Raw genomic sequence first — 26,293 nt, 5'->3', positions numbered from 1 at the left:
TTCCTATGTCAAAAACTGAACTAGTGCCTGAGAGTTTTCCTTCACTTCTCTTTTGTCCGTGTCTGCATGCCTTACCCTTTTTGCATTATTTCTTGAGGGTAGTGCGAGAATGCCGAGCCGTGCCGAGTTTTCAGTGCCTCCATGTGGCAAAAGCACAGCCTCCGAGATTTAGCGGCTGCCTCCAAGAAGCTGCCGTCGTTGATCTCTGGGGCGTCGCCATTTATTGCAATCAGCAGCTGACGCGCTGTGGGAATATCCGAGAATAGCCAGTACAAGCGAGTGCTGTAGTTCAATAAAGGCAAGTACAACCAAAAATAATTTACAAAAAAAATGTTTTTTTTATCTGAGTAATGGCCACACCCCCAATTTTCACCCCAAATCTGAAAAAAAGAACTGCGGCCATTACACGAATATATACGGTAATCTACCTGGAAAACTTAGTTTACTGCTTAGAATACATTGTAGTCCACACAGGCACCAGGAGCCTTCAATTCAGGCGCAGTGCTCTTGAGTCGCTCGTGGCCCATGTTCAGTCGCTGTGGTAAGGAAAAATTTCGGATGTGCCCTGATTCCTTGTATGGGCTCATAACAATGTTCCTTCCTCTGCGTGAATCATTTTCCTCCTTTTTCTCTACATGGAATCCTAACTGGCCTCTTCATAAGGGTCCATACATTTATCTGTAACCAAGAAAATATTTATTCGCTGCTGAGTGACACCGTAGGTGTACATATATGCGCTACTGTATCACAAAAGCTTAAAGGGCACTAAAATATTTGTTCCTAAAACTTGAGTAACATATTGCAGTGAGTGCGGTGCCTTACAAGAAAAATAGTGCAAGGCCTTGCTATAACAACGTTAAAAGGGAGTCAGAATTACTTCATTATAACCATTACTTTTATGTAACAATTGTCCTCCTTTACAGCTAGCATTGGCAAATAAAAAAAACAATTGCGGGGGTGGGAATCTTGTGCCAATTGCACCATTTTGATAACCATGCATATTGCTCCTCCAAATTGCACCAAAAGCAGAAAAATGACTGAAAATTGTGCCAGGCTGCGACAAAATAACTTTGGCACTGGCTGGAATTGTCAGCTGGAACGAGGTAGGGTGTTGTTTGTCTCGGAAATCTTGTAAAGTAGTTGTGTAGTTTTTTATTCTGGCTGCCGATGGTTGCTGACAGGCAGCCACACACCAGTTGGGCCCCCTGAATAAAGTACAACATTCTTTTATCTTGCCACCCAAAGCCTGAAAGTGAGGGCAAGCGAGGAGGTCGGGTGCTTATCTGCACCTCCCTGCTGATGGAGTCAAGTGGTTGTCCTAGTGTCATTTCAGGGTCAACTAATGTCTGCACCTTTTATTTCCATTCTTTTTTGTTTTTACACGCACTGGCACCACGACAGTTGCTGTTAACTTCGGTGTGTGGCCGCTGTGCATTTTAAGTGCTGCGCAGCATGAACACCGCATTCACAAAGAGGGAATGCACGTGTGGTGATGCAACTCATTGGTAAGAGAGTTTAGGAGAGCGGGATTATCACTACTTTTAGCCTATTCGGGGGGCTTACACCCAGTCACTCAATGTGAAGTCCAGATGTTATGGTGCTTCTGGGAGAATAGTGAGTGACAAAGCAAAGTCAGTCACTTGCAGAATCTTGGTTTAAGCTAGTTGTAGCTGTTTGGCATGACCTAGAAATGTCTTGATGAACCACTGGGGTGTTCACTTCCTAGCTTCTATGTGTCTTCTGCTTGAAAACACATCCAGTCACTTCACCTCCACTTAGCACAAAAATAGTATGAAAAATGTCTTTAGGCTGTTTTTCGGCAATTCTTTAATGCCCCAGAATGCAAGATTTTGTAACTGTTACCACACTTGTCATATTCACATGCTCCATATTATTGCTTGCATGCTCCAAACTGCTCCAATATTAAGATATGTGTGCTACAGACTGTTCCAAAGTCAGACTATGCTCCAATATGCTGCAGAATGAGGTTTCACCTGCTCCAAAAGTTGCTACAATGTGAGTTTGGCCATGCCTACCTCTGCATTCGCCCAACAGCTGGCGCCTATGTGCTGCTGTCGGTGGGCATCAGCTGCCAGTTGCAAGGAGTGCATTCTCTTTTAAAAAGAATAACTCGAGAGAACTTCTTGTTGGGCATGTTGGTATGTATTCATTATAATTGTTATTCCTAAATAACACAGCAGAAAATGGGACAGAGAGTACATTTTGTTGTCTTCTCTTGTGTGGTATTTGGCACCTTTAAATAGTTATAATGAACCTTAGATGCTGTTTGGGTGCCACTTAAGAATTTGTTGTGCTGGTGTAGTGAAAATGACAAAATTGACAAGGCATAAGAAACTAGGCTGTTTCTGTTTATTCCCCTTGCCTTGCACCATCCAAACTTTGTCCTGGCCAGTGCTGCGGTACTACCACGCTGTGGACCCAATTGAATCTTGAAAACCATGCAGTTTACCAGCTCTAGAAAAGGTGTTTAGGTGTGATGGCCCCTCATGGGCTCTGAAGCTATAAGTGCCATTTGATGTTTTTTCAATATAGGTATACGCAAGAAACCCAGGTGGTCAAAATTAATTTCGTACTCTTTACTGCAGGATTCTTCATCGCCAAGGGATCGTTTTATTATTATTGGGTGAACAACCTGGTTTGTCTGTGCTGCATGTTACACTTCCCATGTTCGCTCCATGTTCCGGTATAAGAGGCGCCTTGTGTGTCCACAGACTCCTGTGAAGCTGGACTCCGGGGAGCTGCGCGATCGCATGACTGCCTTCATTGTGGAGCGCTCTTTTGGAGGAGTCACCTCGGGACCTCCAGAGAAGAAAATGGGCATCAAGGCCTCCAACACGGCCTCCGTCTACTTTGACAACACTCCCGTGCCTGTCGAGAATGTTCTTGGCAATGTTGGCGATGGCTTCAAGGTATGGGCTTACGAACCACTTACGCTATTACAAACCACATATATTGTGCAAAGAATAGCCGAGATTTTATTTCAGCATAGCTCGGCACACTAACTTCCTGGGCTTTAGTGTGAGTGAGCAAACATGAGTATGAATGTGTACACATGAATATGTGAGCGTGCGTGAATTTGACCGAGTGTCAGTATACATGATTATGAATGCGAGCGCAAGTAGACGTGAGCATACACAACCTGCTTAGCACAATTGATGTATCTGATCACATGTTTGACAGTGCTTCCAGATGTCAGCAAGTGAAGGGAAAATGCACTGTCAAATATATGAACAGATACATCAATTGTGCTAAGCAGGTTGTGTATGCCATTCGATTATCTTGTGGTCGAGAGTACAAGGGACAACCGAAGCGATGTGTGAATGTTCGACTTCGGGAGCATGAGCTATCTCTTCAAGGGGTTGCGCCACTTCATCTCCCGCAACATTGCAAGTCGTGTGGTTGTCGCCCTGAATTTAAAAAAAAAAACTAGTGTCATTTTTAAACACGCAAACCAATTGACAAGGGAAATCGCCGAGGCTCACAATATAAAGATTAGTGACAAAGCGTGTATCAGTGAACCGTTTATCACTCTTTATGACAAGGAACTGCATTACCTATGTCAATTTTGATTATGTGTCACTTTGTCACAGTTGCCTGAATGCATACCTGTATCTTGTGCATGTCATGGTTATCGAATGGCTCCTATATATATATATATATATATATATATATATATATATATATATATATATATATGTTAGACATATCTTCAATAAAAATCAGTTAAAAGTCAGCGCTGTGCCGTCGTTTTTTTTTTTCCTTCTGTTGTCCTTGTCTTGCATGCGCTGTTACAACCCTTACCATGAATGCGGGGTAGAACTTAAGAAATTTAAAATTTGAACATATGTCAGGGATATGGCTACTCTCACATCATTCGCATACAAGTGGCGCACAAGTGGCCGACGGCGTAAACAGAACAGATGAGTTCGCAGCAGAGCGACATAACACAGCAACTAGAGCGGTGGAGAAAGGTGCAATATTGATGTCAGAGGCGGCAACAACTTTAGGAGAATAATGGCCGTCAGGGTCAAAACAGGGCACTCATAACGTAAGTTCGCAACGAGCGCAGTCGATAAGAGCTTGATTGACAGAAATTCCATCCAAGAATAGCGTCGTGTGAGGAACGAGGTAGGACGACAAATTCGGTAACATGCATTACGCTTTGAATGACAACCCGGGCTTTGCACGATGCTGAAGGCTGAATGCGATGCGAAGTTGCCGTACGCAGAGAAAGAGAGGTAAGGGGAATCGTCACTTTGTTCAAATTGCCGCAGAGCTTCTCACTAATAATAGAAACGGCGGCTCCAATGTCGAAAAGTGCGTGTATGGTGACGCTGTCTACGGACTGTTCAATTTCGTTCGCCGGTGCAGAATGAGGCCTTCAAATGTTCGACGTAAACGCAGTTCTTGCCTCTGGAACTGCGACTGTTAGTTTTCCTCTCGGACTGGGCTGCGTCGGCCAACCATCGGGGAAATGGATCGGCGACGTGGGGAAGGCGACCAGCGTGAATCGAAGGGGAGGCAACTGTAAGACGAGTCCGGAGGAAGGTTAGATTGGTTCTGATGCTGAAGTCGAGCAGGCCTGTAGCTTGAGGCGCCCCCACTGTCAGGTAAACGGGGGCTGCGACGGTGGCAGAATCGTGCTACGTGGCCCGGAAAATGGCAGGAATAACATATTGGCCGGTTATCAGGTGTTCGCCACGGGTTGACGACAGGGGCTGCAGCGGCCGAGTAAGGGACGATAATCAGACGCGAAGGTGGCAGCGGCACATGGAAGGTGCCGGTGGGCCGGTAAGCATCAGGAGCCACAGGAGCGTAAGGCCCGGTGAGAACGTCAGCGTACGTTAGCGGCTCAACTGCAGGCTGCGAAGGAGGGGCAGATGCAAGCGCCACGGCAACTTGCGTCTGAATGATGTGACGAAGCGAAGGAGCCAGGGTTGTCGACGGCTCGGGTGCGCTATTTGCCACAGAGAGTTGGCGTGCGACGTCCTGACTGATGAACTGCTTTATCTCCGGCATTAAAGCAGAGATGTCGGCAGCGTCGTGGCCGAAATCCAACGGAGATAGATCCGCAATGTCCTTCTAAGCAGCGCGTGTTGATGCACGCTGCTTTCACAGCTCGTCGTACTGCTGACAAAGCTGTATGACCTCAGCAATCAACCGGGGACTCTTCGCGACGAGCATCTGAAAGGCATGGTCATCGATGCCTTTGATGACATGTTTGATCTTGTCAGCTTCGTCCATAGATGAGTTGACGTGCTTGCAGAGCGAGAGCACGTCTTCAGTATAACTGGTGAAGGCCTCGTCCTGGCGTTGAGCTCGACCACGCAAGCGCTGCTCAGTGCGAAGCCGGCAAACTGCCGGACCGCCGAAGACCTCAGCCAAAGTTGTCGTGAAAGCCGACCAGGTGGTAAAATTGGCTTCATGATTGCGGAACCATAGGTTGGCCGCATCAGTCAAGTACAATATCACATTAGTGAGCTTGGCGCGGTCGTCCCACTTATTATAGGTGCTTACACAGTCATATTCGGCGAGCCAGCCTGCCATGTCGTGGTCGTCTGTGCCGCTAAATATAGCCGGATCGCGCTGGCGGATGACGCCAGAGCAGACGATGGCCGGGGGCATGGGAGCAGCAGCCTGGGATGGTCCCGGTTCATCCATTGCAACAGCTGGTGGTAGTGTCCGACTGCGGAGTTCCAGGATGTCGAAGAGAAACCCTGCGCCTCCACCAAATGCAACGGGGGTGTTCGCCTAGCAGCACTAGTTCTAGGTTACAGTGGTAGGCTTAAACAGGCCGGCACTATATCGAAACGGGGAAGCAAGCACTCTTCGTCGTCGTTTTCTCATTCACTAGCACCTTGCCCACTGCCCAGTGCCTTCAGTACACCAGTATAAAGGGAAAACTACAAGCTGCCTACTTACCTTTTAATGAACAGGTGAGAGACGTCGACTGCACACACACGTAAAATTTATTAAGACATGTTATGGATGCTCCTCTCCTTCCCGTATTCAGAGTCTGAGTCAGAGTCGGTGAGAACATACTCATCACCGCCGTGTCGAGATTCGTCTTCATTGTCCGAACTCCACAACATGTCGCCTTCGCTCGCATCCAGTGTGTTTGAGATTCCCGTCGTCTTGAAACTTTTCCTGCCGAGGTCATTGGTGATCTCCCGCCAGGCTTGCACGATCCATCTTCACAACAATTCCATAGGCGGCCTCTTAATTTTGCCACCTGGAGTTAGTTGACGCTGTCCCCCAGCCATCCAGTCGGTGTACAGCCTTCAAACGTTGTCCTTAAAAGGCTTATTTAAGGACACGTCCAAAGGCTGCAGTACCAAAGTGAGGCCTCCCAGAATCACGGCAATATCCATGTACAACTCTATCAACTTCTCTCATACACATTCTACAAGGTGCCCCCGAAAAGGTCCTCACCAGATGTTCTAATAAGTACACTTCGTGCACCTTTCTCCTTTACAGGCATATTTCTCGGCATGTCAAAACGTAGGAGGGTTTCATCTGCATTCCGAATCTGGGACAAAATGAAGTTCTTTTGCTGCCACAGCCGTATAACAAAACAGTGAAACTCCAGTACCTTGCCCTCATATGCTGAGGGCAAGCACTGACACAACATTGTGCGCCTTCTCAGGGCAAGTCCATGGCGTCGCATGAAGCACGTTGTCCTTCCGGAGCTTGCCTTGAAATCTTCCACTTCAATGCCCTGCGCTCTGGCAATGCTGCGCGCCTCAGTCTGCACTATGTTGAGAGACACTGCACAACTGTCCTGTTGAAGGCCCCGTCTGTGTCGAATGAGTTGCTCCTCCACTTGTGGAAACTTTCCAGACTCTGCACCGCAGAAGGTCCTTGGTGACTTCTTGGTGGCCTCACGTTTTTCCTGCTGACCTCACCAGTAGTGACCACTGCTTTCTCCGACACTGAAATATCTGCTTGCAGCACGGTTCCCCTGCTCGAGTGCATACTGCCCAGCTTGTAGTTTTGAATGCAGCCATGTAGCTCCCGTACTTCCCCATTTCGGAACACGCGACCACTCGAACTGCATGCTGCTTGCAAAATGGTGAGATGTGGCGTTTTTTCTTTTCTTTGCCTGTGTGGAGCATTAATAGCGATGGCACTGTCGCTTGTGTCGAGTCACCCGGCCCCCGAGAGTCCGAGCTTTCCGAGCTGCCTCAGTGAAGGTAGCGAAAAGCTTACATTCGCGCGGCAGTTTGAAGGGGGGGGGGGGGGATGTTATCGATACTTGATAGAACAATTTTTCACTCGTTGATGCGGTTTCTTTTTCTCTTTTTTTTTTCTACAGCTGCGTTAGGTCGTCGTGCTCGCTGGCTTCGCGGCGGTTCGGGGAGGCGTGTATCGGTAGTTAGCGATGGTCAATGGAAGAACTGGTATTTGCGATGTTGTACGTGCTGCGAGTCCTTGGCAGCTGCGACGGCAGCAACACTAATGAGGACTAGTTATCAGTTCAGCAAGTGCGTTAATAAGCTTGGGTGGCGGAATGTGCGTGCGTGCGTGTTTCTTTTTTTGGTTTTTTCACCTGAGATGGAGGGGGAGGAGGGCGCCAACTAGCAATTATGTAAATACGGCACTGATCACAGTGCCAAGTTCGGGGTGTGCCTATTATGCGCGGAAATAAAATAAACTGATTTTCTACGACCAAACTGGGGGTGTGCCTATTCTGCGAGTGCACGTATTATGTGAGTAAATACAATACCTTCCTTCTCTGCAATGCTTTGCCTCCTTTCTCCTTGTATACTTTGCTCAACGTCACCTAGACTTTCCTCTAGGTTGTGTTGCTTTGCCCCGCGTTCAGCGCACTCCTTCCTACTTATGCTAGCTTGGAACCTGCACCGATGACCTGTGAGGCGGCAGATGCCTGCTTGAACTCGTATAGCGAACTTTTTCCAGCAGCACAAAGGCACAGAAAGATTTTTAAAGTCTTTAGGTGAGATGAAATCATTTGTGGCTGCTTGCTGATTTGCACAGAAGTGCCAAACATTCATCACAGACTGAGTGAAACCAAGCAAGAGCATCACTTGAAGAGAGTTTTCTATTAGGTTCAGTTAAATAAATGCTTCTTATGTCATTTTTCCTCCATTGTAAGTTTACTTCATTTGCTGTTTCGAAGTAAGGTATTTGGCTACAGCTGGTCATGTTGCTAATTATTCTTATAAGACGAACGAATTTTCATGGCCCCTTTGAGTTCGTCTTAAAGCAGTCTACTTTAGTTTCCTAACAAACGCTTTACGCCAGCAGATAAGTCAAATTTGAAAGGTCACTGTAGCTTTATGTTCTCTCTGTATACACGATGCATCACAAGAAATGTTCCTACCAGCATTGTTGCTGCTATATACCTGCTAGGTGATCTGGCATTGCATAAATGGTAATACGTTTACGGACAGGGTAAAACTCCCTAGTGGTATTTGAGCGATTGTGTAGAGGCTTCTTATTGGTGTTCTTGTAAGGCTATCTGCTAGCTGGTCAGCAAGCTTGACATAAAAATTGTAACAGTGCAAACACATGCAACCACAAAGTAACAAGCATGACACACAAGCGCTGACTGTCAACAAAATTTTATTGACGGAATACGGATACATTATATAAAGGGAAAGGCAGAAGTGAAGGGGGAAGGGAGTGATACAATTAGGGAAAATGACATTGCGCATCGATGAACGAACGTGCCGGCAGACAACGGAATCAGGCGCAGGAAAACAAGAAAACTAGAAAAAAACAAGAAAAACGTAAAACAACAGAAAAAAAAGGCTATGGATACTACATACAATTTTTTTTCTAGTTGCAGGACTCTAAACCAAAGCTGCCAAAAAAGTACACGCAAAAAGAATACTGCATTGCAGGTGCCAATTATGCTTCTTTAGAGAGACTTACTATGCGCTGTAATGCAATATGCACCTGCCAGCATGCTGAAATATTCTTTTCATATTTACAGACTTCAAAAAATTTTCAATTTCTTGTACACATTTTTAACCCATGCCAAAAAGCTGTCTTTCAAGTGCAGCAACGTCTGCAAAGAGGTCATCTACGATGTTCTCGATCAGCACGTGCAAGAATGTAGGCACAAGCATGGCAACATCTGTAGCATTGTCCTCAGCCAAGGTGGCAGCCAGCAGTGTCGGCATGATGACGCTTCAGGTGAGATTTGAAACTTGAGAGACGGGTGAGAAGCCTTCGCTGCTTGCTTTCAAAAGACTCAGCAATGGAAGCATCGGAAATATGTGGCCGACAGCGCTCTTTGCACTGTACTAGAGTAGCGAGCTTGGCAGAGCTCCAGAGGCACAGTCATCCATGTATGCGGATGCGTCCCATGACTGGAGCAGGCGCTGCTAAGAGAAAACGTAGAGAAAGAAAGTGCAATGGGACGGCAATGAAGGAGTGAACATGGTTGAGCGACGTGAAGAGGTGAAAGGAAAAAAACGATGAGAGGGCAGCGAGGGAAGCAAAAAGGAGGGAGGCCGGAAACCGGTCTGCATGCGAAATGGCACTCTCCCTTTCCGTATGGAGGGGACAGCGCTCTGATGGTGCTGCCGGAAGCTGGAAGTGCATCTCTTGCATCTGCTGTTAGATTTGCAGTTTAGTGCGAATCGTCATATCAGGTGGGGCATGCGTAATCATGCGTTGTATAATCGAGGTTTTTAACGCACTGTCTGTATTAGGAGTGTGCCAGGATTGTGCTAATGTCGTAGAACCCTGTACGTTGCACAATTGTGTCACTTGTATCCAGGTTTCCACTGTAGCGAGCACTGGACTTAGTGCAAAACGTACCGAGACATCATGACAATCCATAATAAAGTAAACCTGACCACTGCCATTTTGATGGCTGTGCTCGTGACCAGCTGGCACTTTCATTCACTTTGCGGTAGCTTTCTTGTACTGCGCCACTATGCACTGGCTTACCTTGTACAGAGAAACCTCGGTACAACATACTTCAATATAACAAAGCCTTTAACTTTTCGTAAATTCTTGTCCATAGAACACCATGTACTTAAAACCTCAATATAATGAAGCGTGTTTATGCAGGATTTTAATACATTCGCCGACCGATAAATCGGACACGATAATCTGCACATGCTCGCTAATTCAGACAGTTTCGCAGCACCGCCAACGGCTTCACAGGCTTAATGTGTAAAGACTACTGATATTTCGGACAGCCACCAGCTCTACATTCAATTATCCAGACTCTGTCCGTGGCTGTAGCGTACGCCTACTCTGCCACCATTATCTCCTCTGGCAACCTCGACGAGACATCAAGTATAGCCTCAGAGATTACACTCTAGATAGTAATCTCTGAGGCCTTGCCTTGGTCAGAGCGCTACGCCTCAGAGATTGAACTGCAAATGCCAATCTTGGAGGCTTTGCCTGAATTATAGGCCGCATCAACATTGCGATCATCACATCCTCCTACGACTATTCTGGCAACCCCGCTCGTGGCCTGCTCTAGCCATTCTCTTTAATAAATTTGCCTTTCTGACAGCGAGCCACCATTCTGTGCTTGTTTGTTTTCTTGGTGTTCCAGATAGCGCTTTGCTGGCTCCAAGAAGTATTTCTCGTGAGCTTATAGACAAGCCACATCAAGTGGCACCAACCCACGTGCCCTTGCAGTCTGAATGAGCCCGGCTCCACAACTGAAGAGCCTCAACTGCCGCCTATTACAACGAGCTTAAATCGGCATCATTGAAGACCTGCTAGGCTGCAGTATGGCAATTTTTGCCGGCATTACATTTGAAGACTTTGTAGACGTCGACATTGCAGTGTTGTCGTGTGCCAAACTGAACAATGATGAAATAATCTGCCCTTCTCATGGCGCAATGTCATATGCACCCTGCCCTAGCGGATTAGTCGCGAAACGTTTTGAAAGGGTCATACACGTCGCCATGCACTAGAAAGTTGCCAAAAAAAAGAAATAAGCATTCGGATGTGCGTTGCTGAAAGCACTTTTGCCATGTCATCGTCATCATCAGCAGTCTGGTTACGCCCACTGCAGGGCAAAGGCCTCTCCCATATTTCTCCAACTACCCCGGTCATGGACTAATTGTGGTCATGTTCTCCCTGCAAACTTCTTAATCTCATCTGCCCACCTAACTTTCTGCCGCCCCCTGCTACGCTTCCCTTCCCTTGGAATCCAGTCTGTAACCCTTATGGTGTATCCACACGATGGACGGCTCCGCGCAAATCTGTGCCGCGGACGCTTATTCCGCCGCCCGTCCGGCTGCGAAGCGCATCCAGACGACAGACGGACTGAGCAGACGACCGCGCCGGAAAAATAAAGATGGCGGCACCACCCGAAGCGACTGCCGTCCGCCTCGAACCTGTCAAGTCGTCGTCGTCCACTGTGTGGCCCGTTACTTTCAAACTGAAGATTGTATTTGGCTTAAATTTGTGTCCAGAAGCTTCGACAGCAATGTATTCGTGATGAGTGGGCACCGTTTCCGAAAGCGATACTCAGATTCTCGGCGTGTAGACTTAGAGTGGCTGTATTGCCTGAACATGGCCTCGAAGATGTTGCGGCGGCCCGGGCGGATCTCAGTGGCCATGACTTAACATGATTTCTTGTTTCTACCCACTCTAGATGGCGCCATCGGTGTAACAAACACTTTGTCGTAGGTGTTTTTCACTCTGAATGAAAATGGAGATCGAAAGGAAACGACGATTGGCTGCAATGGCTGTTGTTTTGTCCGAATTGGACACGAATGGTGTCAGCAGCGATGAAGCTGTTTCAGAAAGATCCCAAAGCTGCGCTTGTTGCCAGACTGTAGAGCATGCTATGCTAAATCCGCAGCATTCGACCCCCAAAATCCGTATGCGAAAAATAGCTCGGCATTTTCCGTCCGTGGGGGTCGCGGACGGCACAAATCCGTGACGCGTAGTCACGTGATGCCCCGTCCGTCGCGAAAAAGACGGATTTCATCCGTCGTGTGGATCCACCATTAGTGACTATCGGTTATCTTCCCTCCTCATTACATGTCCTGCCCGTGCCCATTTCTTTTTCTTGATTTCAACTAAGATGTCACTAACTCGCATTTGTTCCTTCACCCAATCTGCTCTTTTCTTATCCCTTAACGTTACACCTATCATTCTTCTTTCCATAGCTCGTTGCGTCGTCCTCAATTTAAGTAGAACCCTTTTCGTAAGCCTCCAGGTTTCTGCCCCGTATGTGAGTACTGGTAAGACACAGCTGTTATACACTTTTCTCTTGAGGGATAATGGCAACCTGCTGTTCATGATCTGAGAATGCCTGCCAAATGTACCCCAGCCCATTCTTATTCTTCTGATTATTTCAGTCTCATGATCCGTGTCCGCGGTCACTACCTGTCCTAAGTAGATGTATTCTCTTACCACTTCCAGTGCCTCGCTACCTATCGTAAGCTGCTCTGTTCCGACACTGTTAAATATTACTTTAGTTTTCTGCAGATTAATTTTGCCATGTACGTGCTACGTACCACGTTGAAACTCCACTAGCAGCTTGACGTTGCTGCGGTGTCGAAAACATGCATAGCGTAAGACTACTACTCCACTTTAAAACAGAAAGCAACCAGGGCTTCGCGTGAGGGGTTCGTACTGCGCCTTGAGCCAGGTAGTGGCCGCCTTTCATTGATGGCTAGCAAATTTAACGGAAAACCTGTGCGTTACACTTGGGTGACACTTAAAAACATCACGTCACTGATGAAGTCTTCTTGCAGCGTCAGTCCTCACTTGCTGGTGGCGGTAGCGCATGCCTGACTTCACATACTAATTTAAGGTGCAGTAACACTGGCTCGATACGAGACCGACAAGATGTTCACGTGAATGATTGGCTGACAATTCAGTACGGTGCGTCACTGAAAACATTTTATCATACCAGACCAACAACGATGCAACCAACGAGCGCGAGTTGTCGCATTGCGATGGGCTTTCTTGTCGACGGCACTGACAAAATCAACGTGCCGACCATCGTTAGACCAAACTCTGCACGACCGGCCATCGAACTGACAATATGATAGCGATAGCGCCTTCGCTTGTTTGTTTAATTAATTGCACTAGCAGGGAGTCAAAACATGCCTGCGAAGTTGAAATGTGCAAGCTTCAACCCTATCGAGCTCTGCACATGAAATTTGAGCCAATGTTGATCTTGTTCAGTGAAGGTTAGGCCTGGCATCGTCGTGTTCACTGCGCCCACTACCGGCGGACCTGAACTGAAATGTCAGCAGTTAGGATGAAGGAAACTGCTCTGATACCATATTGACACGTGTACTTATCTTTATCAGGCGACCACGTTTCGCCGCCTAACAAATGTTATCACGCAGCTCGGGACGCGCCTGCATGTATCCGAAGTTTCTGGAAAGTTATCAGTGCTTCGATCTATCTGCTGTCTGTTGTCCCCAAACCTTGTGTTATTGGATTTCATCGCGCAACGCGAATGGTGTAGAACTTAGTGGAAGGCACGCGGGTCCCAACGATTAGTCTGGAACATTCGACGACTGCTGTATAAAAGCCGATGCGCTTAACACGTTGATCACATTTTCGACAATCGCTAACCATGTTCGCCACTATCGTTGTGCTGTAAGTGTAGCCTGTTTTGTGGGCACAGGTTCGCCCAATAAAAATTAGTGTTGTCGTTCACAGTAAATCTACTGTGTTCTTCAATGTCACCACCACGTGACAATATTTACGCAACTGTAAGTCGACTTGAATGTAAGTTGACACCCCCCCCCCCCGCCCATATCGCATGTGACAGGGGGAAAAAAAGACCATACCAGCGGGTGTATTCCATAACGAAAATTTATTAGTAGCTGGCATGGTCACTGGACTACTACTCTTCACTAGGGCTGCCATCGTCATCGCTGCTATAGTCCCACAGCACGTCGCCGTCCAGCGAAATTCCACATTTGCATACGTAAGTGCATTTGCATACATACATAAGTCCACGCCGAAAGCACCCAACCACACAGAGCCGTCGGGGAGGCTCTTTTGACATGTCCGGTTGGGGTAAGTTCGTGGTTTTCTGCCACCATCCACTCGTACTCATGGCGGAGCAGGTTCTTAAAAGGCGAAGATCCAGGCTTGTCTCATGACCATGTCACGCATCACTGGCACGGACCGATCATGCATTTCGGCGACGTATGCCGCAAGCTTGGCCTTCAGCTTCGGAAAATGTCCCGACTTCGGCCTGCGGAAACCTCTTCGCTTGCCGTCACAGGTGAAAATTTTGCTTCGCTGCCGTCGCCGCTCTCGCACCACCCATTAAGAAACATAAAACTTGCGGCCCGCTGTGCAGTAATTTGTTTATTCAGCGTAAAGGATGGCAGCCCTCTTCAACACTGCTGTGAAAGAGCGGCAAATGTTTAGTGGACTCGGAGCTCTCATGTCGAATGAGGAAGCACGGAAGTAACATGTGACCGGCAATCAAATCGAACTTGTGAAACTAAAGAGCTACGGGGAAAGAGAAACACGCGAGCCGCAAGTGGTGTCTGCTCTTCCACAAACTATCGATACTCCCTGCAAGCGCCGCTGTTCTGAGGATGCCGCTGCTAATAGAACAGCAGCACTTTCATGAACTATCGACATCCCCACATGAATGCCATATGCACTGTAAAACTGTCAAAAATGTTTAAAAACCCTTCCGAAAACCGAGCAAATGCACGAGGCAGCGGAAAGCGATAGGGCCGTAGAGCAAACATAAAATTCTCCCCTGATATCCCCTGATAGCTCCCCTGATATCCTGTTGGTCTCCCTTTTTTTTTTCGGTGCCATGTTCTGGTTTCGATTGTAAGTCGACCCCCCCACCTCAGATTTTCAAATTAAAAAAATAGGTCTACTTACAATTGTGTAAATACGGTACTTCAGCTCTGTCCTTAGTGATTTGAAATAAACTACACTTCACTTCCCATGGCGCGTACACAATAAGCGGCAGTGGTGACTCACTGCTGTGCCAACATCTGTACGTCACCGTACCCGGCTGCCGGTCGCATTCAGTAGATGGGTGGGTCTGTACGTGTTATGCTCACAACTTTCTCAATTTCAGAGATCTACTGCATACTTCTGTGTCAAACAGAAAACAAGCGATGGTGCATCGGTATACAGCAGCATAGACAACTGTCTCGCTCAGTTATACCAGCGGTGTCACTGATGGTATACACATTTCTGCAAAAGAACAACAGGGCCTAAAAATGAGCACTTAATTTGTGCTGGCACATTTTTCGCAATGTTTTATGGCATGCAGTAACTGTAAGTATGATGGAGTTAAAGAAAAGCTAGAATCACCAATAATTAAATAGCCCGTAATATGTTATCTGGATCACAGTTGCCGTTGTTCAAGTGGCTCGGCCGCTCATATCGACCCGTCTCAGGGTGGAACAACGCGGCACATATGCACAGATTTGTATGTCTTGCTACGTTTGACACTATTTCATATCAGTGATGCACCTTTTCCACAATATTTGATGCTACCAATGACCTGTGTCTGTAGATGTTGGTGCAAACAAGTGCGCTGCTTTGATAAATCCGGCATGGAATGCTGCACTTGAAGACTGCTTGAATATGCAAAATGTTTAATTTTCTTTAAAAAGAATACAAAAAACGAGCTCCAAATGTAGAAATCATTGACGGCAAACTACAAGGCATCCGTGTCGGCAAAGGGAACTCGGCGTGCCTTTATCAGCCGCACTGTTTGCTTAACAGCGCACTCATAGTAGTAGTCATTGAGTGCTTCATGGCTTCCAAGAACGACATTCTGCGCCAGAGAAGCCATTAATAATAGTTTGCCATCCACAAAACGCAAAATTGACGCGCACTCAACATGGGCACAGTACACAAATCAACTGCTGAAAGCCGACTGTATAACGCAATTTCTCTGCTACTATGTAGGAACACAAACACAATAAATGGAAACTTTCGTGGATGCAGACAGTTGCACGGTTGCACTACTAGTTGCTGCTTGCAAACACACTTCTCATATCACATGCCACCGCTCAACCAAGAGCAACCACCAGTACATAGTGACGTCATGTTTCATATAAAGTTCAAGTGTAATAAGATTCATGATCATTGTCTTCTGCATATTAATCTTCAACCCCACTGTTACACTCTCTCTGTTAAGGTCCTCAATCATTTTTTTGTTGTAACTCGTCTCCAGTGTTGCTGAACAGGACAATGTGATCTGCAGACCGAAGGTTGCCGAGATATTCGCCGTCGATCTTTGCTCCTAAGCCTTCCCACTTTAATAGCTTACATATTTCTTCCAAGCATGCATTCAATAGCATTAGAGAGATTGTGTCACTTTGTCTGACCCCATTTTTTATAGGTATCTTCCTACTTTTCTTGTGGAGAGTTAAGGTAGCTGTGGAATCTCTGTATATACTTTCCAGGATATTTACGTACGTGGCCTGTACTCTTTGATTATGTAATACCTCTATGACTGATGGTATCTCTACTGAATCAAATGCCTATTTGTATTCTATTAAAGTCATATATAGAGGCTCATTGTACTCTGCAGATTTCGCAATTACCTGATTCATGACATGGATGTGATCCATTGTAGAGTGTCCCTTCCTGAAACCTGCCTGTTCCCTTAGTTGACTAAAGTCCAATGTTGCCCTTATTCTGTTGGAGCTTATTCTGGCGAATATTTTATATAATACTAGAAGTAAGGAATGGGCCTGTAATTTTTCAATTCTTTTATGTCTCCCTTTTTGTGGATTAATATAATGTTGACATTTTTCCAGTTCTCTGGGACCCTTTAAGTCGATAGACATTTCGTATATAGAGCCGCCAGTTTTTCAAGCATTATGTCTCCTTCATCTTTGGTTAATTCGACTGTTGTTCCATCTTCTCCTGCCGCTCTTCCTCGTTTCATGTCTTGCAGGGCCCTTCTGACCTCATGGCTAGCTATAGGAGGAGTTTCTGTATCCTGTTCATTACTGTTTGTAATTGAGGTATCCTGACTCCTCTGGGTACCGTACAGGTCAGTATAGAATTCTTCTGCTGCTTTTACTATATCTTCGAGATTGCTGGTGCTACAGTTGAACCTTGATATATCGAACAGCGTGGTGATTGCCAAATAGTCCTATAGCCAAAATTCTATATATAAGAACACGTAAAAAAATGTGTCAGAAGCTTCTGCAAATCAATCAATGAACCAAGGGCATGATCAGGGATCGTTGTTCGGCGCGCACGCTCAGTTGCGCCGCACGCATTTGGCCTTGGCCAGGCCGACTTTGTCGGCTGGGAGCGCAGTCAATTGTGCAGCATACAATTATCCTAGGACTGGCTTTATTATAAAGCCAGTTGTGGCCGTGCCGACTTCGTCAGTCACGTGAAGTCGGCGCTTCTTCTGCTGCGATCTCCACGTCCATCAATCGAAGCATTTTGAAACACTGTCAATCACGAAGTATCAAGTGGCGTCAGCCAAGGCATCTATGATTGAGCCCAGTGAGCGCGTGCTGTCGTGCGTCATTGTGGATGCAAACCGCCAGTCTTCGCGAGGTGTGACAGGCGCAGAGCGCGGGACCGAGGAAGAATCAGTGCGGCGTATGTATTGCGTCGTTGACATTGTCAAACGTTGTCAAACGTAGCCAAGCTGCCATGTGCGTGCGCTGCTACGTTCAAATGGCGACCTCGGCGCGATCTATGTTTACAGCTATGGTGTGCAGCAGTCGGGAATGCCTATCACGCCATTGCTATTTTGGAAGGTATCACGGGAAAGCTCACCACCTATCAACAGAGCAGACGTGGTCTTGGGTGGCAGAGTTTGATATATCCATTTTACGTCAGACCCTGTCCAAAATAAAAAATGCATGCGATTTTTGGGGGGATATAGAAAGTGTTTGATATCCGTGTTCGATATATCGAGGTTTGACTGTATTACTCTGCTAATCCTTCAGTGCATACATATGGTTTGTCCTATGCCAAGTTTCCTTCTCACTGATTTCATGCTGCATCTATTTTTTATTGCTTCCTCATTATAATTTCGAATATCCCTTATTTTCTCCTTGTTGACCAGTTTTGGCAATTCTGCGAATTCTATCTTATCTCTTGAGTTGGACATTTTTATTCCTTGTCGTTTTTTATTACATGCTTTATTACTTGGTAGAGCTTGCCTGCTGGTTGCCCTTGGTGTCTTACCTCCCACTTCAGTTGCTGCCTCTGAAGCCATCCTAGTTACGGTTTCATTCATTACCTCTGTATCATCTTCATCTCCCTGTTCTAAGGCTGCATATTTGTTGACAAATACCAGCCTGAATTTGTCTTCTGACTTCAATGCTCCTCATACCAGCTGGGGTTACCGAACAGACACTCCCAAAGGCCGGGAGCTCGAGCGAGCGACCGAAGCATGTGATCTCCAACTCATCATTCTCCCTCAAAACCCGACAAGATTAGGTAACAGCGTCGTGCAGACACCTTTCCAGATCTCACATTCACAAATAATGTCAACGAGGTATTCTGGATCAATCTAGCAAAGAATCTAGGCAGTGAACATTTCATTATCAGTGTGTCGGTAGGCTCCCCGGAAATTCGGCGACCCTGTGGCCTGGTGGTAATCACGAACTGGGTAAATTATCGCAAAATCCCCATGCCGGAGATATCACCTGAGAACGCTGAAGAGTGGGCAACACACATACGAGACGCTCATGAAGCAACATCTAAGCGGCGAGCGCTCACAGCGGAAACGCCGGTAGTTGACAACCATCTGCTACATATGTGGGAAGCCAGAAGGGGGCTAACTAAACGATGGAAAAAACAGCGACTCAATCACAAACTGCGCCACAGAATTGCTGAAATATCAGAGCGGGCAAACGCTTACGCACAGCAGTTAGAGACAGCGAGTTGGGCGAGCTTTAGCGACTCACTTCGCGAAACGTTACACACCTCCAAGACATGGGCGATACTTCGCAGCCTAATGGAACCAGGAAAAACGAAAACGGCTAATAACCGCACTCTTCAAAAACTTGCCGGAGAATTTTCAGGAACAGATCAGGCCCTCCTCACTAAGCTTAAATAGAAGTACGTAGGAGCAGTAATCACTCCCGCATGCACCTTGCCATACCAAGGGCGAGAAAATGCGGTGCTAGACACTCCGATAACTAAGGCAGAACTCTTCGCGGCAGCGCAAGCTGCGAAGAGAAATACTGCTGCAGGACCAGATCAGCTCACAAATGCTATGATCTGAAACCTGAGCGACGAGCACCTAGAACAGCTTATCTGGTATTTTAATGAACAGATATGGGAGAGGGGCGTAGTTTCACAACAGTGGAAGGAGGCCGAAAGCAGGAAAACCTCATGATCTACAAAATTTCAGGCCGATATCACCAAGCTCCTGTCTTGGCAAATTATTTGAGAAGGTGATAAACACACGTCTCACGTCTTACATTGAAGACCGCAGCCTATATCCCACTAATATATTCGGCTTTCGCCAACATTTGTCGACACAAGATGTATTCCTGCTACTTCGCGAAGAAGTTCTATGCAACACCACGGTTGGTGCGGAACATCTCATCCTGACTCTTGATTTAAAAAGTGCATTCGACACTGTTTCACATGAACTTATCTGAGCTAAGTGACATCGGTTCTGGACAAAGAATCTATGATTACGCTTGCTCTTTCCTGACCTCTCGCATTGCGACAATAGGCATTGGCACTACGCGCTCAGACCCTTTTCCCATGCCCAATAGAGGTACACCGCAAGGGGCGATACTCCCCCCCCCCTTCTTTTCAATATCGGCATGAGACGCTTAGCCAAAACACTCAACGTCATACCTGGGTTAGGGTACGCGATATATGCAGACGATATTACCCTATGGGCAACCAGCGGCTCGTTAGGACAAAAAGAAGAAATCCTGCAAGAAGCAGCGACCGTTGTTGAAACCTTCGCTCGCAGCAGTGGAATGAGCTGCGCTCCCGATAAATCGGAATTTATCAGGATACGAGGTCGAGGCCGTCAAACTCACGAGCCGGTGAACCTCTTTCTATGAGACAGCCAGATAAAGGAGGTCCAGAAAATGCGAGTCCTCGGACTGTGGCTGCAAAGCAACAAACGACTAGACCACACCATTAAAACCCTTAGGACTACGGTGAAACAGATCTCCCGTATGATCCGTAGAGTAACTTCTCACCGAAAAGGTTTCAAGGAAACAGAGACGATCCGGCTCGTTCAGGCTTTTGTGCTAAGTCGTCTCACATATAGCCTCCCTTTCCAGGACCCCACGAAAACAGAACTGAAGGCCCTAGATGCGTGGATTAGAACGTCGTACAAAGCGGCTCTCGGCCTACCACAGGGAACCTCTACTGAACGCCTGCTGGCCCTCGGGATTCACAATAACTACGAGGAGCTACGGGCAGCGACGCTCATATCTCAATGGGAGCGGCTTAGCTTAACCTCCTCTGGAAGAAAATTACTTTGCCGCATGGGTTACCCTACTTGTCCACCGTATGCGGGAGAAGAACTCGAATCTCTGCCCAGAGTCCTTCGTGAAAGGATCATAGTAGCCCCAATCCCTAAGAACATGAGTCCAAAATACCACCGGGGACGTAGAAGTGCTCGAGCTCGAAAGTTCATGCAGCAATTCGGTGGAAACCCGGATACAGTCTACACAGATGTCGCTCGATGTGGTGCTTACAAATACGCCCTCGCATTGGTAGGAGCGGCCGCAAATCAAGGGCTTGTGACTTGCGCCACGGCTAGAGTTGCATCTGCGAATACCGCAGAAGCTTCAGCCATCGCGCTAGCTATTAAAACTAAGGACGCTCTGGGACAATCGTCGATAACTCTTACAGATTCCCAAGTCGCATGTAGACTATTCCTCACCGGGAGGCTACCACACAGCACCACTCACCTATTAGGATCCAACCTAACGCAGAAACACATGATCATCTGGTGCCCGGGTCACGCAGGACTCGAGGGCAATGAGAGAGCGGATGGCGCAGCTCGTGCTTTTCTCAACCGAGCGGTCGACCACTCTGACGAAAACCCCTTTTTACCACGAGACATCCTTGAGCACCAGCAGCGCGAGCGAAGAAAGTGCAGTCCACCACACCCTGACCTATCCAGGCAGGACTCTTATGACTGGCGCCGAATACAGACGCACACATTTCCAAACCTTTATTTGAAAAATGCCATTCACCCAACGCTTTACAGCGTTCGCTGTCCTTGGTGCGGAGGCCGGCCAACTCTCGTCCACATTACGTGGGACTGCCAGAACAGGCCACCCAAAATTAATACACCGAAATAGCCGGCAAACTTTCCGGAAAGGAGCAGTGGGAGACTTGGCTCGCCATCGAGGATCGGGAGATGCAACTTGCGCTCCTCGACCAAGCACGGCAGACCGCTCAAGCCAGTGGGGCCCTGGTCTAGGGGCTCACCCACTCGCTTTCTGCATTTTTTTTTCTTTTAAATAAACGTTTTGATATATATATGTCTGCTTTTACCATTGTTGCCTCTTGGTTGACCTGTTTCTTCTTGACCGATTTTACTCTTTGTCCCCTTAAATTGAGGTGAATCCTAGCCCTCACTAATCTATGATCACTGCACTTTAGGCTACCTATCACTTCTACATCCAGCACTATGCAGGGATAGGTGGAAACTTTGAAATCAGTTTCATGTTTCGCCATTGGGGCTTTTCCAAGTCCACTTTTTGTTTCTACATTTCCTGAAGATGCTCATTATTCGCAGCTTATTCCTTTCTGCGAATTCTAGCAACATCTCTCCTCAAGTGTTCCTAGAATCGATGTCGTAGTTGCCAATTGCTTGTTCACCAGCCTGCTTTTTTCCACTTTTGCATTGAAGTCGACCGGTACTACAGTATATTGAGTTTGTACTTTTCACATCACTAATTCAACATCTTCATAAAACTGATATACTTCATAATAATCGTGACTAGAGGTAGGAGCGTAGGCTTATACTACTTTAATCTATACCTCTTATTAAGTTTTATTACGACTGCTGCTAACCTATCATTAACTCTTCCTCTACCATGGGGGAAATAGGCGTTTTTTGTAGGTTACGCCAGATATTTTTTTCTAAAAGAACTACTGCACTGAATATATTATGTAATACATGAACAAAAAGCAGATTGATGAATGAACTTTTCAGGCATGAAAGTTTTATTAACAAGATATATTTGATAAAGAAGATGTATATTGCCAAAATCGAGATTGTGGGATAACGTTGAACAAAGTTTGTAAAGACACTCTTGTATCTACTCAGAAAAATATGTAACAAAAATTATGAGGTATACAAAATGTATTGCCGTCTAATAGGCACTATCTCCAAAAAAATTTAAAATTTTTCATTGAACAGGTATTCCACCACAAAAATGTAACTGCAAGTACTACAGTTGGGCGTGCCGGGCTGCAGCCGTTGATGTTCCGGGCTGGTTTACGTTATCATTGCTCTCAGCATCTAAGTCTGACAAAAAGGCAGCATTCTCAGACTAGCTGCTGCTCGGTCCTGGGATAAAATGAGCCAAAGATGCAGCAGACTCACGAGATCTGTGATCTTTCGAAGCATACGCGCTGCTCCCAGAGGCAGCCATTTTTGCTTACTACTTTGACGAACGCGAAACTTCGGAGCACGTTCAAAAATCACCGGCTTTTGGAAAAACATTTAGCTGCTGCAAAAACAAAAATATTGCTACATGCGTGTGGTATATGTTTGTGTGAACGAGGCGCTTGGGCGCCATCACCCCACAAAAGAGGAGGAAGAACAAACTGGGCTCGCGCTGTGAATCTAACCGGTCAGCGCTGCAACCGCTGTTGTAAGTATAACCTGTAAATAGTTGCTCGTCTTACTGACTCGTGCTTCGCATAACATTGTGGTGGAGGTGGAACATTCCCCATCCTCGCCATGGAGCTCCGAAGCGGCCGCACCGTCGTTTTCTCAGCCATGGCTTCCGATGTAACCACTCCGTCGCCACCTACACCTGCGGCGCCAACCACAACGTACATTAAGGTTCCTACTCTCCGTGGTCCTGGGACATTCTCCGCCCAGAATGGTGTTGACGTTGATGACTGGCTCAGCATGTATGAATGTGTTAGCCAAAGCCACCACTGGGACCCTACCATCATGCTTGCCAATGTGCTCTTTTATCTGGACGGGACATCGCATGTCTAGTTTCACACCCATGAGGTCGACCTCTCCAGCTGGGACATTTTCAAAGAGCGGCTTCGCAACTTATTTGCCAACCCATCAGGTTGCCAACAGGCTGCGCGAAAAGATCTTGCCACCCATATCCAGTCGTCGACCGAATCGTAAGTCTCCTACATGCAGGAAGTGCTCGCACTTTGCCGGAAAGTCGACGAGCACATAACGGAGGTCGACAAGGTGGACGGTATCTTAAAAGGCATCGTGGACAACCGCTTCAATTTGCTCATCTATAACGACGTTTCTACCGTCGACGCCATCGTCAAAAATGCCGCTGCTACGACGTAGCCAAAAGCCACCGCGTCGTCCCACAGTTTTACAGGCTCCCAAACACCCCTGCCACATCCTCTTGCTCCGCTCTTACCGCCACATGACCATTTCAAGAGAATGTCACACGGATCGTTCGTCATGAGATTAAAGCGGTGAGTCCGGCTCCCCTTCATCCACGAGCCCTTGACAGTACCTTTGATCAAGCGGCCACCACTATTTCCGTTATTCAAGCAGTTGTACGGCAAGAAATTGCAAACCTTGGCATCCCTACCACCTGCTCTGTCTCCCGACCCGATTTGGCACCCATTCCCATGTCCACAACCTGTAATGATCAGTATTTCGCTCCCAAACCACGCAATCCTGCTGAATGGCCAACCCCAGACAACAAACCGATTGGCTTCTACTGCCACTGCAATGGTCATGTAGCCTGCCGCTGCCGCACCACCTGGATGCCGCCATACTGGAGCTTATTCCCTGCTCGTCACCCATGCGCCGACGCTCGCCGTTATTCACCTCGCCGTCTGTACCCTACTTCCGATGCCCCTGACAGCCGCTTCTCCGTGCGATCACCATCGCTCCCCGTCACCCCAACCTCGCCGCTTTTCCTCGCCAAACCGACAGACAGAAAACTAGGCCATGTAGCTCTTGGAGGTAGTGCTGCATGATGTTCATCCTGTCCAAATCCTCCGTTGACGCTCCTCACCAACACGAACCTAATTGAAGTAGACATCGATGGCGTTCCGTTGACGACATTCATTGATACCGGAGCCCAAGTGTCCAAATGAGCGCTAACCTATGTTGTCACCTCAAAAAAGTTCTTACGCCTGCCATCACTCGAGCCGTACGTGTTGCTAATGGCGCCACTGTTGCCGTTAGTGGTATGTGCACTGCTCGCATAGGAATTGCTGGCCGCCAAGTTCCAGTCATGTTTACCGTGCTGACCAGTTGCCCTCATGACCTAATCTTCGGGCTCGACTTTCTGATGACGCATTCTGCCCTCATCGACATTCCACCGGTACGCTGCGCCTCAAGCTTCCTGTTCTTTTTGACGTTCCCCTGAACAACCGAACACCTTCTGCACTACAGCATTTGTTCGCTTACCTCCAAAAGCCCTAACCTTCGTCGAATTGGCCTCAACGGCAACCATGCCTGATGGCGACTATGTTGTCGCACCTATTCGTGATGTCTTCCTGGCACGCGACATCTCTGTGCCGCACTTCGTCGTAACCCTTGCCGCTAATCGGATGTGTCTCCCCGTTGTCAATTTTGGCTTGACGAAGCAAGTGTTACCTGAAGGCATGGCGGTGGCCACACTCCGGTCAGTGACAGACGATGACGTCACTGCTTTTGCAGCCGACGCATCTCCAGATCCTCCTGATTATCCGCAGGATGCGTTGAACCTTGATGGCCCATTACGTGCCATGGCCGCTTCGGACCTCCCACCTAACCAAGCAGCCGCCCTATATCGCCTTTTGCTTTCCTACCGCAACATCTTTGACACTGCCAATCGACCACTTGGTCAGACAGCCCTTGTTAAACATCGGATCAACACTGGCAATGCTGTTCCCATTCACCACCGGCCATATCGTGCGTCCACAGCAGAGCGGCAAGTTATTCAGCAGGAAGTAAACAAGATGCTCGCCAGAGGCATTGTTGAGCCGCCGTCGAGTCCTTGGGCGTCGCCGGTTGCGCTTGTCAAAAAGAAAGATGGCATGTGATGTTTCTGCATTGATTACCGCGACCTAAACCGAATCACTAAAAGGGATGTTTACCCTTTACCAAGAATTGATGACGCTCTTGATTGCCTTCACGGTGCCAAATGCTTTGTGTCCATCGACCTTCGATCTAGTTATTGGCAGATTTCTGTCCATGAGCAAGACCAAGAAAAGACCGCTTTCGTCACTCCAGATGGCCTCTACCAATTCAAGGTTCGGTTTATGCAATGCCGCTGCCACGTTCGAACGGATGATGGACTCTCTCCTTCAAGGTTTCAAATGGTCGACTTGCCTTTGTTACCTCGATGACGCCCTTGTGTTTTCTCCTACATTTGAGATGCACCTTGAGCGCGTCGCAGCTATCCTTGACGTCTTCCGCAAGTCTGGGCTTCAATTAAACTCATCGGAGTACCACTTCGGGCGCCGGCAGATTACAGTGCTAGGCCATCTCGTCGATGCTTCCGGTGTGCAACCCAACCCGGAGAAGGTTCAAGCAGTAACGGCTTTTCCTGTACCTCGGTCTGTCAAAGACGTCCGGAGTTTTGTGGGGCTCTGTTCTTATTTTCGACGGTTCGTGAAAGATTTCGCAGCAATCGCTCGACCATTCGCTGAACTTCTGAAGAAAGACGTGCCTTTTACGTGAGTTCCCCTCAGGCTGCCACATTTTCACGCCTTATCATGATTCTCACGAATCCGCTGGTCTTGGCCCACTTTCACCCGCCCGCACCTACAAATGCCTGAACCGATGCCAGTGGTTATGGCATCCTCGCCTTCTTATTGCAACGCCAACACGGACACGACCGTGTTATAGCCTACGCAAGCCGGCTCCTGACAACTGCAGAGCGCAACTATTCGATTACCGAGCACAAATGTCTTGCTCCCGCCTGGGCTGTTTCAAAGTTCTGCCCATATTTATATGGCAAGCCCTTCTCAGTAATCACAGACCATCATGCGCTCTGTTGGCTTTCGTTGCTCATGGATCGGTCTGGCCGGCTCGGTCGTTGGGCCCTCCGACTACAAGAATATCCCTACACAGTGACTTACAAGTCGGGACGCCAACACCAGGACGCAGATTGCCTCTCTCGCTACCCAGTCGAAGACGCGACCTCCATGTCTGATACTGAAACTTGTGGGGGTTCCACTCTGT

General features: G+C 47.5%; 1 protein-coding gene across 4 annotated transcripts in view; it reads left to right on the top strand.

The window, feature by feature from the left end:
* The window catches only part of LOC135908127 (very long-chain specific acyl-CoA dehydrogenase, mitochondrial-like), a 460,653-nt gene that overhangs the window by 318,145 nt on the left and 116,215 nt on the right, over window positions 1-26,293 (top strand). For all 4 annotated transcript variants that reach the window (XM_065439879.2, XM_065439881.2, XM_065439880.2 and 1 more), the window contains one exon: window positions 2,733-2,930. In XM_065439879.2, the coding sequence (XP_065295951.1) occupies window positions 2,733-2,930 (198 nt within the window). The remainder of the gene's footprint in view (window positions 1-2,732; window positions 2,931-26,293) is intronic.

This window comes from Dermacentor albipictus, chromosome 1 (genome assembly GCF_038994185.2).
Source record: "Dermacentor albipictus isolate Rhodes 1998 colony chromosome 1, USDA_Dalb.pri_finalv2, whole genome shotgun sequence".
NCBI classification, from domain to species: domain Eukaryota; kingdom Metazoa; phylum Arthropoda; class Arachnida; order Ixodida; family Ixodidae; genus Dermacentor; species Dermacentor albipictus.
The sequence above is the reverse complement of the archived record's forward strand: the minus strand, read 5'-3'. Positions and strand labels throughout refer to the sequence as shown.